This window comes from Mauremys reevesii, linkage group 3 (assembly GCF_016161935.1).
Source record: "Mauremys reevesii isolate NIE-2019 linkage group 3, ASM1616193v1, whole genome shotgun sequence".
Classification (NCBI taxonomy): domain Eukaryota; kingdom Metazoa; phylum Chordata; order Testudines; family Geoemydidae; genus Mauremys; species Mauremys reevesii.
Genome location: NC_052625.1, coordinates 42,014,183 through 42,032,833, shown reverse-complemented (window position 1 = coordinate 42,032,833; position 18,651 = coordinate 42,014,183). Strand labels below are relative to the sequence as shown.

At 40.6% G+C, this 18,651-nt stretch overlaps 1 protein-coding gene across 4 annotated transcripts in view; it reads right to left on the bottom strand.

Annotated features, from left to right (window-relative positions):
- TTC7A (tetratricopeptide repeat domain 7A) overlaps positions 1 to 18,651 on the bottom strand; it is a 282,224-nt gene that overhangs the window by 142,657 nt on the left and 120,916 nt on the right. For all 4 annotated transcript variants that reach the window (XM_039529567.1, XM_039529569.1, XM_039529568.1 and 1 more), the window contains 3 exons: positions 15,981 to 16,038; positions 10,124 to 10,196; positions 3,054 to 3,214 (listed from right to left, as the gene is read on the bottom strand). In XM_039529567.1, the coding sequence (XP_039385501.1) occupies positions 3,054 to 3,214; positions 10,124 to 10,196; positions 15,981 to 16,038 (292 nt within the window). The remainder of the gene's footprint in view (positions 1 to 3,053; positions 3,215 to 10,123; positions 10,197 to 15,980; positions 16,039 to 18,651) is intronic.

Here is an 18,651-nt window from a genome sequence, read left to right as displayed (position 1 = left end):
GGGCTTTTCCATTCCATATCTAGCCATGTATGCCCAGGATAATGATAAATACTTTACTAGTGACTATTTTTTTTTAATGTTCTATGTATATGAAAAAAATCAGTATAAAATTGAAGAGCAGGAAGCAGCTACACACACAGCCTAATTACATAAGTCAAGGTAGGAAAATCAGAGCGCAGCCAGAGACACAGGAAACAGCAGGAAATTTCCATAGTTCTTGTTAGGTAAGTCCTTTATTTTTTATGTATTATTCATTCTTTTTGTTTAGTGTGTATACTGAGGTAATACTTACACTTTGTCATATCCAGGGCTCTAGGGATATCCTGTCTCTCTTAATGAGGGTTTGATCTTACTTTCTTAATACATGCCACCAGACTGTTTCCTACTGGATTCATCCATCATTAAAAAGGCAGCTCCAAGGCATTACAGAGCTGCCCAATTCATATCAATGAAAATTTGGAAATATTTTCAGGTGTTTTTAATGCCAACCTGTAATCTTTTTGTTTAACTTTGTGTATTACTCTGTAGCCATCCCAAACAGTAGTATAAAAAAATCACTAGTTTTCTTTCAAGTCAATTGCAACTAGAGATTTACACTACAATTTGGTCTCACTCTTTGGATAATATTTACAAAGCAATAAAGCCTGCCTGGATAGAATCTGTATCTTTAACCTCTAGAAAAGTTAGGAACAGTCCAAATGGAAGGTTTTCTTTCTATATGATTGCTTTGGTGCATAATCCAAGTCTTCGATGGGATACATTATTCTTCTAGCAGATACAACGGGGATACTCTATTCATCTGTCAGCCTTTCACAGTTCCAGCTACTTCATCAGAGGATTGTAAACACGAAAGATCAATGGTTCAGCTCCTGTGCTGCTGCGGATGTCAGAGCTGTAAATATGATGTGATCTTTCGATTTGCCGTAAGAGCCTCAATTCCTTCCATTTCCATGGGCTAGAGTTCACCTAGACCAGTTATTAGCAACTTCTTTATCGTGAAGCCCCTCCACATTCACCTCGGGATGCAGTGGCAGATGGACACCCCCGTTCCCTTGCACCATGTCCAACACAGTTGCCATGGTCTATCCTTTCTCTGTTCTTTTTCTTTCTGGCATCTCCTTTTCTCACCTCTTCCCTCCCACCCGGCTTGTCTCTTTCTCTTTTGTATATTTTTTTCCTTTTTCTTCTTATACTTTGTTCTCTTTGCTGGCTCTTCTTCTACCCCCTTCTGGTGGTTCTGTTACCTCTCTCCATTCCCTCACTTTACCAGATGGCTACATGTTGCTTGGGGTGGGGGCATCCAGTGGTGCCAACAAGGCTGGGGGAGCCAGAGCAGCAGAGAAGAGAAGCCAGGAATTAAGCCTGTACCCTTGTACATGAGATCTATTCTCACAGCCAGCTACATTAGGGCTCAACAGACGCAGGGAGTGAAGGGGGGCTGCTTTTAAGAAGTCATGTGACAGTGTGTTTGTAGTGTGTTCAGGAGTGGGGATGGGTCTGAGGCCCTGCAGCTTTCACTATCCACTCTCCATTAATAGATACTGCCTGTCCCACCACCGCCACCATCCAAACTCATGTGGCACTCTTATGGGGGCTTGCCCCTCTACGCTGAGCCAGGGAGTCTCAGAAGGGTAGGAGAACATACTGTTCTCATGCGTCAGAGTAATTTGTTTGCCTCAGAGGTCACAAAGGAATTTCCCCTTCATATTTAGCATTATACAGCTGGCCAGGTGCTCATGTTTTGTTTGGTTTCTTTGCCTTCCCATGAAGTGTAAGTCATTGGACACTGGCAGAGGTAGGATACAGGATTAGATGAAGCAGTTGTCTGATCTGATATGGCAAATCCTCTGTTCCTAACAAAAATGGATAGCGTAGTCTTTGCTGCAGTCTTAATCTTAGCTACCTTCTAGTGTTCATAGTTCCCTAGGAACAATTGACTTCTGACTGTAGAGGTATGAGGACTTTATTATGACAACTATCTTAAAAGATATGATATATCACAATAGCTACTACAGTATTTCCTTGCTCAACCATATATATGTGAATGTATTGAACCGGTGTTGGTAGAAGGAATTAACTTTAGTAGCAAAAATTATAATGTTCACTTTCTCTACCACACAGTGTGCACAGAAGGCTACAACTCCGGACATGTGTTGAGTAGATTCAAGAATGAGGCAAGGATACTAAAGTCAATTGCAAAAGGCAGTAATTGATAAAACACCCAAGCTATATTAAAAAAACCCAGAGAAATACAGGCGAGCTCTGAATGGAGCGAGATATTGAACCAGCCCCTATTTCTACCAAAAAATAGCATGGTATCTTTAATGACAACACCTCTGTTTTTAAGATCTCATCTGAAACGCCATGACATAATAAACCGCAAGGAACTCAACTTGTCTCCCTCAGAAGGATGAAAGGCTGAATCAACGGTGGTGCAATTTGAACCTATGACTCCAAGTAGTCTCTGTTATTTCAAACTTGGGTCTTAGACGCCAAGCTATTCCCTCCAGCTGTACGTTACAATACATGACCATCTTTCCTCCCAAACTAGACTATTCCCACAAATCAGGTCATACAAAAGTATCAAAGAAATGGTGAAAGTCTGAAGAATTATCCACAGCCTATAATTAGTTTCCCTTTAACCAGGAAGTTCTTCAAAATATCAAACTATTTGGGAGGAGGTAATTTTATATTTGTCTCATGCTCATTCTACATTTATATTAAAAAAGCATATGAAAAAGTACAGATAGTCACGTGTAAGAAAAATTATACAAAGACAAATACATCAAATAAACCCTGATTTACCCATTACATAATTAATCTATCAGAAAGGCTCTTGAGACAGTACACAGAATAATACATTGAGCCTAATGTTTCACTGATACTCTAGTTTTATACCAGTGTAATTGCAATGGAGTTCAACTGGTGTAAAACTAGAGTAATACAGAGAATCAGGCCCTTGTGTAAGAATGAGGGATCTGGTAGGCAGATGTGATCTCATGGCTGGAGATACCTAACCATTTTAGACAATACATGCAAGCAACATCACTTACCTAAAGCTCTCTGGGTACTCAGCGAGAGCCATGTTGATGACATCGAGTGCATGCTGATAGTGCTTTTGGGCTGAAAAAAGGAGAGCCAGTAGATGAAGTGAATTCATATCATCTTTGCACAGTTTCAGTGCTTCCTGAAGGTGTTCTATAGCATCAGAAATCTGAAAAACAAGAAATATTTTACTACCAGTCACATATCTGATCCCTTTCCCAAAGGTATGAAATTTGTTACACACTCATGACCGTTAGATATCTTGGCATCCTACTTGGGAATGTGGAGGGAAAACTGACTTTTGAAGGAAATTTAGCGGCCAGCCCAAATTAATGGACTGTCTGCCTAGAAAAGCCTGACAAAATGGCTGGGGATGAGAAAAGGAGTTTTTTGCCCCAGTATGAAGTAGGTGGCATGCAGCTGCTAGTGCAAGGTTTCAGGAGAGGTGGAAATAGTAGACATGACCCAATACTCCCCTTATTGCTTTGGCTTTTGTGGTTCCATGCTGTGCACTAACCCAATAGCCATACCCCTAATGTGACCAATCCCCATCTCCATGTTCAATCGTGGGGAACTGCCAGGGTCTCTTTGCATGGTATGAACATATACATTTTTTCTGATGTACTTTGTGTCTTATGATCACTGCACAAGGCCACTCATGATTTGGCCCAGGAAAGTGAGATGTAAATGATGAAAGTACAAGGGTAAAATATGCTTAAGATTCAGAACAATGTCACGAAGGAGAAATGTCTCTGTTAGTTGCAAGGTAAAATGCAATCCTGACACATACAACAGAGGAACATCATTAGAATCAAGTTCCCACCTGGTGGAAACCTTAACGTCTATAATGAATGCAAATGCAACATCCAGTCTATGTGGTCTGACATCCTATCTTTATGCTGTCTGTTTACAAAGGAAGTTCTGAATAGAAATCTTGTTCCTTGGTTATTGGTAGCAAGTTTTATGGAGGAATTTTGTCACCATATAGAACATCTTCCAAGGCGCGAGGATTTGGGATTAAATCACCCAGAATTAGCGTTCACTAATGGTCTTAAATAAGGAAATCAGAAACTCTCTAACCAGCATTTGCTGCACTAAGGTGGCATAACATCAGCCATGGTCATTCCTTCAAAAATGAATGCAGTTTAAGCATATTTTTCACTCATCTGTAGGATAAGCCCTTTCTTTCAGCATTTACATCTCTGATGGATGACTCTTCCCTTCAGTTCCAAAAAATGCTAAGACCCAGGACAAGAGCTATCTGATTTGTTGGCTTTCTCCTTATTCTAGATTTACCTTTATTCCAACTTCTCATTGGATTGATTAAAAATTCTCTAGAGAAAATGAGGTTCCATTTATCTGAATGGCTAAAGAAACTAACTTTCATTTGTTTAATCCAATATCTTCCAAAGTAACACCTACACCTCCCCGCACAAAAAATGTAGTAACAAAATTAGAAGATCTTCCTGGTGTTTCATTCATTCATGCCCACACCCCCCCACCGGTATGGGCATGGGCCCAGAGATCTCCAGTCTTCTCTTCTATTAGAAAAGAGAAGGTGGGGCTGGATAGGACATACACTACGCAAGCAGCCAACCAACATCACCAGACAGGCACTGCAGTGGAACCCCCAAGGCAAGCGGAAAAGAGGCCGCCCAAGAAATACCTGGCGACGCAACCTTCAGGTTGATAGCAAAAAAATGGGCTATACCTGGAACCTTCCTGGTGTTTATCAAAGTCATAAGGAAAGATCTGATTTTTTTCATATTAACCATGCCTACCACTTTATTATTTAAGTAGAGTCAGAAAGGGTTTCTTAGCACAGTAACAATGTTAGTACCCACACAGAATCCTCCTCCTACTGCATAATTAGGAACAGTGGACAAACAGATGAGAAAAATAGCACTTAATGTCAACAGACTCTACTCCTTTACTGGAAGCATTATACAAGTCAACTTGCAATAGACCAGACAGAGCAAAACTATGAGGTAAATTTCCAGAACAATAATACCAAGATACTTGGCAGCAGTCAATGCAAACTTCTTTGGAAAGGCAGAGACTAATTATCTATTGACAGATGCCACAGCTTATTCATTTGAGTAGCTATGGGAAGCCTGGAAGTTTGAAGCCCAGATGGGGTTCTGAAACTCCATGGCTGTACCGTAGGTAGGTTGCCAGCTCAAATTCCCTGCCAGTGCTGCCTTAACAGCAATCCCATCTCAGCTGCACCGCAAGTCCTAGCAGGGCCTACGATAGGAAGATGCTACCATTATCTGATTCATTATTCTGTTAATAAATACATCAAAAACATTTTGCAGGACACATATGTACAATATTGTGCATGTTGCAATGACTAAGCCACAAAGATATTGCTATAAAACAGAGCTGGTGCCTTCGAGCACTTGCAAAAATTGCCACAGAGGAGAACATTTACAACATTGCCTCCTATTTTAGGGTTTATTTTGATACACATCTGCTTAACAAACAGGCTGGGAGGTTACCTTTCTCCTCCTGCTCATATGCATGAAGTATGAAGACTTTAAAAGCAATTTGCAATGGCAGAATATATCTTTATATTTATAGTGGTTCAAGTATAATATTTCAGATGCAATGACTTCAGGCCCCTTAGATTACATGACTTACCAACCCCAGTCCTGCCAACTTCTGTATCAACTGTGAGTTTTAGGTCATTAATCTTTTGCATTTGCAGTGCCCATTATTTCATGCTATAGGATGGGGATTATAGAAAGGAGAAATGTCATTGGCTAGCAAAATTTCCCATTAGAAATAGCCTTGAACCAAAATACTAAACACCCAGAGCTTTAGCAAAGCGAGGATCCAAATTGTTATGACTTGGGCCTATATTTAGCTCTTACTGCACGGGAAGCTGGTATATTTGCACAGGATGGTAATTCGATTGCTATCAGAAGTCCAAGCCAGGACACACAGAAACTGTGTGATGAAACTCAGGGCGTTTTGGTCAGTCTGAGAACTAGCAGAGACAATCAAACTACAAGGTCTGTCTGCGTCCAGGAGTCTCATAAGAACACAGGTGACGTGAGTGTGGGGGTATACGGGGTAACATGCCCCGCCCCCAGATTTCTCAGGACGCCTCTCGCTAGGACGCCCAGCAGTGAGGAGGCAGCAGCTCCCCCTGGAGGCGGCACTCACCATGTGTCCATACAGTATGGGGAGGGAGGAAGCACCAGGGCGGCTGGCTGCAGGCTGAGCACTGAAACAGCAGCAGCCTCCAAGGTGCCTATCAAGGAGAAGGGGGTGATTTGGGGGGTGTCACATTCCCCCTTCTAACAAAAAGTGACTGATAGTGAAATTCCACCCTGGAGAACTATAAACTGAAATTCCTGTTCACTGGAATGATCCAGCCCCAAGCACCACCCCACCCTGGTGCCACCCGCCCTGATGGCGCATGGGGCACTGTGCAGCCCAACTGTGTTGCCCCTTTTGTTGGCCTTGTTTTGAACACTTGCTAAATTGACTGAGGATAGTTCAGGCAGGAAGGGATGGCTGCAAGGGGCTGGGCAGCCACAGGACAGACAGCAGGAGGCAGTTGCCAGTATATGTTGTCTACATACATATCAAGTTTCAGGGGGTGGAGGTGGAAGCAATGTGTGGGATAGCCATGTGCCTCCACACAACCTTTCAACTGTGCCCCCCACTACCCACAGTTACGTGTCGCCTCTGCGTAAGAAGCTTATTTCTATAAACCCAGGATCCAGTTGTTTATATATTATAACTGAGTCCTCTCTCTTCTCTACCACAGCAGACACCACAGGAATTTTAGCCAATCTGTTCTCCCTGAAATCATGTTAAAAGGGGGAAAAAATAAAAAGGACTGTAGGAGAAATAGCTTAAAGATGTTTTCCCTACTATTTTGTATTCACTTTTCCCTTATTTAAGTACAGACACTCTTGAACTTTGTAGATGCTTTCTGGAAATCACCCCTTGAAACTCCAGGTCTTCATTGGCAGCCAGCAGATGAAGTTGATCAGTGAGTGCTCTAATCCTTTGGCTGCCTTTCCACTCCTGTTTTCACAGCAAGGAAGGTCAAATCAAATAAAACAACATCAATGCAAGTTTTAAAATGGTCTGTTTGTGGTTGTTACGGATCTGACATAAATTTACTTGGGACTCGGCACAAAACATTGGAACCGGGACCGAAAATTAACAGGAGTTCTGACTCCTCAGTGGGGTCCTATTTCCATGGAAACAGACTGGCAAAAACATGGCAAGACTTTTAATGCTGACTTTTCAGAGTGACATTTTAAAATGTTCACTCTACCTTGCTTTTGCTGATGAAAACTCTGTTACCACAGAAACAGGAGGAGGAACACAAATAGCACCCTGGGGTTGAGAGCTAGAAGTCTCATTTGTCAATTTCCTTGGTTGACTGCCAAAAGAGACCTGCCTGGGAGTAACCAACACCTGCAAATACTGGCCTTGGCCAGGTACTTCAAGTTTTGGGGGGAGGGAGATAAAATAAAACTCTCCTTATAGATCTGAGCGTTTTTAAATCGAGATGAATTTCGTTGAAAAATGTTCCAAAATACGCCCCAGGGACTGATCTAAAACCTACTGAAGTCAACAGGAGTCTTTCGCTGATTCAGTGGTCTTGGAATCAGGCCCTAGAAAAACACCACCACAATCAAATGTGGATGTCTAATATAACATCGCCATTCTCTCTGGTGGCTGAAGGTCCTCAGTCCTGTTCCATCCCCACCCTGAGGAACAGTTCTAATCACCCCACCTTACTTTGATTTCTTGCTCTTGTGAGGGAGGAAAGGTTGAGTTTTTTTCTGTTTCCCTTCTCCCTTCCCAGACAGTGATTTTAAGTACATAGCAGAAACATACACTGCTGAAAATATTCCAGGGAGGCCTCTCAGGCTAGGGAGTTTTTCCAACTTCCTTAGCACCCCACTGGCTAAATTGGTGGTCTTGCGCCATTAAAACAAAAACCAAACAGAACATTTTCATCAATCTATGGGCGTTTGAGACCTGTATTTTTCAACTGCATTTAAGATATCTTATTCAGTGCAGTGTGGCCTAGTGGATAGAGAACTGGGTTAGGATTTAGAAGACCTGGTTCTATGCCTGACTGTGCCACTGGCCTGCAGGGTGGCGTTGAGCAAGTCATTTATTTTCTGTGCCTCAGTTTCCCAATCAATAAAAAGGGGATAATGCTACTGACCTCACTTGTAAAGGGCGTTGAGAGCGCTATGGATGAAAAGTGCTATATTAGAGCTAGGAATTATTAGTAGTAGTAACTGACTATGAAAACCACAGATCTGATTTTTCTCAGCAATAGACATTTATGGCCAACTGCACAGGATTGGACTCATTATTTCTTAGCACTTTGTTACACCCCAATTAAAGTTTTGTGATATTCAGTAGTTAATACAATCAGTCAGAGGTTAAAAAATAAATAAATGATTTATACTGCAGTTAATCAGAAAAAGAATATGTTAGATACTTTAAATAATTAAGGATATTAAAAATGCATTACCTAATGTTTATCATTAACTAAATTGGCAAAAGAAGAACAGGATATTTTACAGCAGTCTAAAAATAAAGATGTCTCAGGTATCTCTACTCGCTCCAAGCATGCTTTAAAGATTTATACCCTTCTAGATGGAGAAGAACAGAAGCAGCATAGCAAGGACCAGACTGACACAACAGAGGTATAGGGCTCATACATCTACTAATTGGAGAAAAGTGGTAGAATGTCAAGGAGAAACATACAGGTGGGAAAGAGATAAAGGAAGTGGGTGGGGGAATAACAGACTGAATGAAAAAAACAAGAGGAGAGGGAGATGATGAAATGAGAGGTGAACAGCAACATTAAGACTAATACCTGGAAAAGAGAAAGGGAAACAACTTAAAACCCGATGAGTTAATAACAGGGCGGAGGGGTAGGGGGGAGGAGGAGGAGGAAATTATTACAAAGAAAATCTCACTTATTTTTAAGAGTAGTGATTGAAAATATCTATTACAATAATCTTTTAGCATTTTTATTCAAGGAAGAAGCAGATCAGACGGCCTTAATGAATATCCAAAAACTATCACCAAAAGAAGAATAGCTGGATATTGTTTGAATGAAAGGCCTGAGTAATCTGCACTGTCAGGCATACAGTAGTTGATGACAAGGTCAAATCAGCTGTTTTAACGATCCTTTCTATTGTATTCAACCTTGCAGCACACTGCTCTTATTATGAAAGTGTTACAAAAGTGACATTAAGAGTATGCACACTTGGACCAATTAGTTTAACCTAATGAACAAACAGCTCACCTAATTATCTTGGGAAAGTAAGAAGTATCTGACTGTTTGACTCTGTGGTATAGACTAGGGAAAGTAATCTGCAGTGAGCAGAAAGCCTGCTAAGGAAGGAAAATAAGCTGATCAAATTTTCAAATCTATCTAAGAGGGTTCTTAATAAACATGGACTTCTTTAAATAAAAGGTATTGGCTTTGAAAAGAAAAAAAGAAACTTTTTCTTTAACACAGCATGGTTTTATTGAGCTAAAACCTGCAGTCACATTTAACTGCCAAATAATCCTATTGCCTGGAGGTTTCCAGAGCCCACAGAAATCTTAACTAAAGATGCTGAATGATGGAAGAAGCAAGTCCTTAATAAGGATAATCTGAGAATTGGTGTGATATAGTACCTTACCAGGAACAAGACAGCGTTTGGGTAGGAGGGGACTATGACAGGGGGCAGGGTACTTCCTGGTTCGTGAGGAACAAGAATTAAACACCTCTAGCTCACCTTCACTCTTCCCTTCCCTGCTTAGAGCAGGACCTATAGGGGACTCCTTGGGATACAACCCTGGATGAATGACTTTGAACAATCGTGCTTGGCAACAGGATTGCAATGAGCCCCAAGCTGGGGAGTTTCTGCTTACATTTATGTGAACTTATTTTGATTTCCTGGTATCAACCTTGTTCAATAAGGAAAAAACAGTGATGACTCTGATTGGGTTTGGTTTCTTTCTGTTGAGTCACTCCGCCAGCTTCTAGTGACTCAATAGCTGACTATACTGAAATTGCCAGTATTGCATATACCTGTCTGACAAGAGCCAGCTGCAACGAGACGTAGAGGATGATTTGGTGGTCTTCAGGGGCCAACTGATGTGCTCTGTAAAAACAAATGAACAATAAGAAAAGGGAAGTGAGTGTCATACTGTACTTTTCATAATCTTCTCTGCCAGAAGGAAGCCACAAATTACTTATATATAAAACCATATTCCAAGAAGAATTCTACTCCCACAAGTGCAGAGCAGATAGTAATGGGAGAGAGAAGTATGTGAGTGCTCTGCCAGCTGTGCCAAGCTCATGAAACCAGACAGCAGGAACAGCAATAAAAACGCCACGCATCAGGATTTTATACAGCCAGATGCTAAGCTTCACACACTTGCAGAACACCATTTTGACAGTGTGCAATAGATGAGTTATGGCAGGGCCTTTAGCTATCTGACTATGATGGAGAAGAGGGCTGTGCAAATCGGCAGCATCTAATTCATGAACTGCATCCTTTGTGACACTGTTTTAAGCGAGTTAGGCCAACTGAAGTAACACTCTAACTGCCTTCTGACAGTAAAACAAAACAGCAGCTCCCTTTCTCTCTTCCTGGATGTTTTAATGAGAGTTCTACAAACAGAGAGGGGTTAATACGGAAAATAAAAAGCATTCACTGCTGGTGTTTTTACCGCTATTTGTATTTCAGGAGCCCAAGAAGCCCCAAAATCAGAATCCCATCATTTGGGTTTCCTTTCAGGATGTTTGAAGGGTCACTCAGATAACACTCTTAAAATTTTTACCGACTCCACTGCGGCCGACACAGCTAGTTCATCTCCTAGTGCTCTTTTGCAGTAATACCTTTACACAACAGGAAAGGCTGATCATACCAAACAGATGTTTTCTAACTCTCTGGGCTGTACTCCAACCAACAGAGAACTCTGCACCTGTGCTGCCCTACCATAAACAAGTGCAGTTGAAGAGTGTATGAGGGAGAAATGAAAGACTGACAAGCATGGCAGCTAAGTACGGCCAAACTATTCATTCACTAATAAAAAGATTTAAGAGTTACTGCTGGAAACAAAAACCACATACTATTTCAATGCTAGTTACCACAAAGCTATAGTCATAGCTTATGAGAAAAAAGCAATTGCATTAATGATTTTAATTAATGGCTCTAGAATCAATTAGTTTAGATTGGACAAAGAGAGCCCTTTATCTCTGCTTGTTTAGAACTTCTCTCGGAACCTGTGACCAGCGTGTGCCACACCAAAGATATCAGTCATCTGATTAGGATTTGATATTGGATATATCGTGTTGCAGTGTGTATAACCAACATACTGATCTTTTTACCAAAGACCAAATCCAACCCTGATCCTGACTACTGGAGTAGGATGGGCTGCCTGTTTTTTACGTAGTTATAAAATATTCAATAGTCCCTTTAACAATAAAAAAAAGGGGGAAAGTTCACAGGGGTGTATGTGAACATTGATAGACAATGGCTTGGGAAAGAAAGAAGAGCTGCTATTTTGTTGTTCAGCATCCCCTTAAAGGGCATTAAAAAAAATCAAACTGATGGAATTAGGCTTCCTGCTGAGAGACCCGTGTTTAAGGATGGCTTCGGGATTCTAAATCATGGGCTGAGGGTCGACATGTACTTTGGAACTGATAAACATAAATACTCTGAGACACAGGGTGTTAGCTGGCTGACTCTTGTAATGCCCCGGCTTGGCTGAACTATGAGTATCTGATGTTTGTCTAAAGTCTTATCTGTATCCTAGCTAGAGTTAAGATACCACGAAAACAAGTCGCAGTCAGTGGGAAAGGTCAAAGAATAAAAATAAATACAGTTAAAAAGCAAGGCTGCATAGCAATTACATGGAAATAGCACTGTCATGGAGTTACGACGTAAGTCTAGGTACGTGTTACTTAAAAGAAAAGAGACTTAGTAAAAGTGGCAACTTCTTGCTCTTCAGATTACCACGTGGTGAGTATCCAGAGTCACACCTGCTGACTTTAGTGACAAAAATAAGTTTTTACTACTATATACTATTACTGCTGCAGAGCCAGCATAGATGACAGCGAGTGAGATGGATTCTATTCTTTCTTGCGTAACATCAACAGAACTGTTAACCAAGATACAATTACAGAGTCAATCGGCACAAACTCCCTGAATAGAAAGCAATTGTCCAGGTGTAACCAAGGACAGATTTTTGACCTGCAGAATCTCTGTTATAGATGATGATGTGCAAGAAGAAAAGAATTCAGTCTTACTTAAAGACCCTATGTTGAGTTTAGAAGCCCTGATGACACGTACTTTAAAACGGCTAAGATAGACAGAGTTTGTGAGACTAGCAGTTAGGAAAAAAACTTTTTCCTTATTAACTTGAGATACATTAAACTTGGAACCTCATAAGGTCATTCTTACAGTTAACTTTTCATAATAGATTTAAAACTAAATTTTTGTCTTGTTTTGTAATTTAAGAAAAAAAGTGACACTTCACAAATGTTAGCTTTTAAAAGTAGCCAAATGATCTGCTGCATTCTTGCTATTGTAGGAGTGATTTGGAAAGACTATTGCTGAGACCAAAATTTTTTTTAAGTACATCAGAAGCAGGAAGTCTGCCAAACAATCGGTGAGGCCATTAGACAATCCGGATGTTAAAAGAGCATTCAAGGAAGACAAGGCCGTTGTGGAAAAGCTAAGCGAATTCTTTGCATCTGTCTTCACTGCCAAAAATGTGAGGGAGATTCCCACACCTGAGCCATTTTTTTTAGTTGACAAATCTGAGGAACTGTCCCAGATTGAGATTTCAAAGGAGGAGTTTTTGGAACAGATTGATAAATTAAATATGAATACATCACCAGAAAGACCTCAAGTATGAAATTGCAGAAATACTAATTGTGGTATGTAACCTATCACTTAAATCAGCCTCTGTACCAGAATAGCTAATGTAAAAAAGGCTCCAGAGTGATCCTGGTGTGGTCAGATGTTGGCTGTGTGTGTGTTCATTTAGTGTGCTGTCCCAGCTCTGCGCAGGTAATTACAGGTCCATAAGCCTAACTTCAGTATCAGGCAAATTAGTTGAAACTATAGCAAAGAACAGAATTAGCGAACACAGATGAACACAATATGCTGGGGAAGAATCAACACAGCTTTTGTAAAGGAAATCATGCCTAACCGATCTACTAACATTCTTTCAGGGTGTTAGCAAGCATGTGGACAAGGGTGATCCAGCTGATATAGTGTACCTGGACACTCAGAAAGATTTTGACGAGGTCTCTCATCAAAGGCTCTTAAGCAAAGTAATATGTCATGGGATAAGAGGGAAGGTCCTCTCATGGATCAGTAACTGGTTAAAAGATGGGAAACAAAGATTAGAAATAAATGGTCAACTTTCACAATGGAGAGAGGTAAATAGTGGGATGTCCCAAGGAACTGTACTGGGATCAGTGCTGTTCAACATATTCATAATGATTTGGAAATGTGGGTGTACAATGATGTGGCAAAATTTGCAGGTGATACAAAATTAGTCAAGATAGTTAACTCCAAATCTGACTGCAAAGAGTTACAAATGGATCTCACAAATGGGTGACAAAATGGAAGATGAAATTCAGTGTTAATAAGTGCAAAATAATGCACAATGTAAAACATAATCCCACTCTATGCATAAATTGTTAGAATCTAAGTTAGCTGTTACCACTCAAGAAAGAGATCTTGGAGTCATTGTGGATAGTTCTCTGAAAACATCCACTCAATGTGCAGTGGCAGTCAAAAAAGTTAAAGAAAGGAACCATTAGGAAAGGGATTAATAGTAAGACAGAAAATATCATAATGCCACTTTATAAATCAATGGTACCCCCACACCTGAAATACTGTGTGCAGTTCTGGTTGCCCATCTCAAAAAAGATATAATAAAATTTGAGAATTTACAGAGAAGAGCAACAAAAACGATTAGGGGAATGGAATAGCTTCCATGTGAGGAGAGATTAAAAAGACTAGGACTGTTCTGCTTAGAAAAGAGATGACTAAGCACAGACATGATAGAAGTCTGTAAAATGAATAATGTGGAAAAAATGAATTGGGAAGTGTTATTTACCTCTTCACATAACACAGGAACCACGGGAACCCAATTAAATTAATAGGGAGCAGCTTTAAAACAAACATAAGGAAGTACTTCTTCACTCAATGTACAGTCAACCTGTGGAATTCGTTTGCCAGGGGATGTTGTGAAGGCAAAAAGTATAAAGTAGGTAAAAAAAAAGAACTAAATAAGTTCATGGAATCATAGAATATCAGGGTTGGAAGGGACCTCAGGAGGTCATCTAGTCCAACCCCCTGCTCAGAGCAGGACCAACACCAACTAAATCATCCCAGACAGGGCTTTGTCAAGCCTGACCCTAAAAACCTCTAAAGATGGAGATTCTACCACCTCCTGAGGTAACCCATTCCAGTGCTTCACCACCCTTCTAAGGAAACACTATTAAACAATATCCAACCCAGACCTCTCCCACTGCAACTTGAGACCATTGCTTCCTGTTCTGTCATCTGCCACCACTGAGAACAGCTGAGCTCCATCTTCTTTGGAGCCCCCCTTCAGGTAGTTGAAGGCTGCTATCAAATCATCCCTCACTCTTCTCTTTTGCAGACTAAATAACCCCAGTTCTCTCAGCCTCTCCTCACAAGTATGTGCCCCAGCACCCTAATCATTTTCATTGCCCTCTGCTGGATTCTCTCCAATTTGTCAACATCCCTTCTGTAGTGGAGGGACCACAACTGGACACAATACTCCAGGTGTGGCCTCACTAGTGCCGAACAGAGGGGAATAATCACTTCCCTCAATCTGTTGGCAATGCTCGTACTAATGCAGCCCAATATGCCGTTGGCCTTCTTGGCAACAAGAGCACACCGCTGACTCAAATCAAGCTTCTTGTCCACTGTAATCCCCAGGTCTTTTTCTGCAGAACTGCTACTTAGCCAGTCGGTCCCAAGCCTGTAGCAGTGCATGGGATTCTTCCTTCCTAAGTGCAGGACTCTCCATTTGTCCTTGTCAAACCTCATCAGATTTCTTTTGGCCCAATCCTCTAATTTGTCTAGGTCACTCTGGACCCTATCCCTACCCTCCAGCATATCTATCTCTTCCCCCAGCTTAGTGTCATCTGCAAACCTGCTGAGGGTGCAATTCATCCCATAATCCAAATCATTAATAAAGATGGTGAACAAAACCAGCCCCAGGACTGACCCCTGGGGCACTCTGCTTGATACCAACTGCCAACTAGACATCGAGCCGTTGATCACTACCCTTTGAGCCCGACAATCTAGCCAGCTTTCTCTCCACCTTACAGTCCATTCATCCAATCCATACTACTTTAACTTGCTGGCAAGAATACTGTGGGAGACTGTATCAAAAGCTTTGCTAAAGTCAAAATATATCACATCCACCGCTTTCCCCATATCCACAGAGCCAGTTATCTCACCATAGAAGGCAATCAGGTTGATCAGGCATGACTTGCCCTTGGTGAATCCATGTTGACTGTTCCTGATCACCTTCCTCTTCTCTAAGTGCTTCAAACTGATGGATAGCTCCATCAATGGCTAATAGTCAAGATGGTTGGGGATGCAACCTCATGCTCTGAGTGTCCCTAAACCCCTAACTGCTGGAATCTGGGACTAGAAAACAGGGGATGGATCACTTGATAACTGTCCTGAACACTGTTGGAAGACAGGATATTGGGCTAGATGGACCATTGGTCTGACCCAATATGCGCATTCTTATGTACTATATTAAAAACTGAGATGTTGAAGCTTTTTGAAGAGCATATATATTTTTTAAAGAACTAAAGAATTATTTTGGATTCATCCAAAGAGCAAAAGCAAACAGCAGCTAGTCAGGCTCTTTCTCACCTCTCCAAAGTTTGAAGGGCTTTCTTGTGCAATTTGTCTTGAGAGCATTTCAGGGTAGCTGCAGGACAAGACACATATGGTTATTTAACAGTTAGACAGAAAGCACTTGCAATACATTTTAAAATGTTAGCATACAATAGCAGAAGGATATTAGCACTTATATGTATGGGTGTGAAAAACCCAGTTTTGTTTTTGGAGAAAAATGAAAACAAAAACATTTTTTAAAAGATTTGTTGGGTTTTTCAAGGAATTCCCCCTCCCCGTTTTAAAAAAAAAAAGGCTTCTCTGTGACTCTGAAATGTTTTCATTTACATAATACACATAATTTAAAGGCTTTTTAAAACTAGAAACATCAGAGTGAGACTCTTGGCCCTATGTGATTTGTGCTAACAGCACCCAAAGCCCCTGGAAAGCTACCCCAATGGGGCAGATAACTAGGTAATGCCCTCACTAAGGTATACCCAGCTCTCCACCACATTCTATCCACTTCACACAGGGAGTGTGCCATGCTGAAGAGGGGGAATGTCAGGGGTAGAGCTCATAGTGCTCTGCCAGATTCTCAGCCAGCGCAGCAGGCTTTCTGGCCAGACTGCTCCAAGTTATGCTAAGCATGGTTTTGGTCCCCAGTTGCCTCCTGTGCTCTCTCTTCAGCAGTGCCAAGTGTGAACTCAGCACAGATAAGGATCTGACTCATTGGGCTCTAATTTCTATCTGTAAAGTAATTCTAAAATAGGTAGAATGGAAGTGTTCAAGATTCTTGTTATGCCAGTTAGGAAATGATAAACTTAACGATTAACGCAGCACCCTAGACTAGAAGGCTGTGGGAATGGATAGAAAGATACGACTTATGGATGTAATTCATTGTTATTGGATAGTGAATAGAGGGGTATGCAAATTGTTACGGAGGCTTGGCTTTCTAGAACCTAAAAACATCTGCCAAGTGGGCTGGGCATCTGATAGCATTGTTCTGTATTAAGCAAGCTAGCTCATATTGCTTTTCAGTCTTCACAATTCACAAGGAGGTTATTTGTTATTCTACATGCTGCTGCTCAATACTGCAAAGAGGTGATTAGTGTTTAGTGAAGACCAAACATCAATGTATGAGTTTATCTGACTTAACATGCCTCAAGTTGATAGAAGTGGCAGGAACAAGTGACATAACACAAGGAAAACACATTATTCTTTGAAAGTAAAGTAAAATACAAGCACTCTAAAGAGTTAAGTAGAAAAACAGAGGATTCATGCCCGGAAAATTCAGATTCTCTAAGATCAAACGTGCCATTGAATGAAAAGCGGAACACCAGTAAGTTTGGTAATACTGCAAAGTCAAGACATTTTCTATGCCAATGTGGTTAGCAAAATAAAGCTGCAATGATAATTTAAATTATTTTAAACATCCATTTCAATCTGGAGTGGTATCTGTTGGTCTTCAAACTCCCAAAAAATTACAGAAAGATCAACCAGTGATTATGCCATAAAACATCTTGAAAGGCAGAGATGTGATAAGAAAATTGAAGCCCCCTTCTTTTTTTTATTTTTACTAACCACATAGGCTAGTGGTTAGTAAAAATAAAACACAAAATGAACAGTTTAAAGAAATGACTGGAACACTTCACCCTGGATAGATAGACCTCTCCAGACAGACTGAAACTTCAGATCCACTACCTGATGTTGTACGTAAAGACAGAAAAAAAAAATCAGAGAAAAAAAATTAAAAATCTCAACATGGACATTAATGCAAAATGGCTGGTGAAACATGAAAAATGATCTCATAATGGCTATAAGCATCTAGCCAGGAAAAAGAAGTCTTCTTACTTAATGCTACTGATTATGCATCTCTTAGAAAAACCACCAAATATTGTGGCCAAGTTGCCAGAAATGCTAATCGAAGAAGGCAGAGAAAAGTGTGACAGGGAGGAATTTTGCTATTTGTTCAAACAATGAAAATAAAATTAAAAACTCTAGAGAATTTATCAGGTGGAATCACCCTAAAATTCTGATTTCTGGCTGTTCAGCACACTATTTATACCTCATTTAAAAAGTAGTATAATACCTAAAATATATTGGGGGAGTTCAGAAATTCTTCCATAAGCATCAACATCACATTTAGCTAACTGAGAAAGAAGGATCGATGTCTCAGCTATCCAAAGACAGTTAGTGGAACTCTTGAAGATTATGGTTCTGCCCTTCAGCTGTTGCAAATTGGTGTAGCTCCACTGGCTTCAGTGTAATTATGCTATTCATACAAGCTGGAAATCTGGCCCTATATCTCTGCCTTTGCATCCAACTACCATAAGCATGCTGAGATATGTGCGGACAATGAGGACTTTTGATCAAAACATATCATGCACTTTATTCAACGAGAGACTTTACAGAAAGGGACTAAACTTCCAAAAACTATTGAAGATGGTTTTGAAGAGACCTGATAGATTACAAACTGATAATACAGCTATCACAGTCTCAGTGGAAATGCAGCTTGATTTATTTAAGCCACATGGTTTCAATGAGAGTTAGGTGCCTTAATATTTTTGAGGATCTGGACCTTAAGAGCTTAAGTGTTACTGAAAATCAATGGGATTTAGGCTCCCAAATGCTAGATTTTCAAAAGGTGTTCTGGTATCTAAATATTTTTGAAAATCTGGTGCAAAGTCACTTTTGAAAATGGGATATA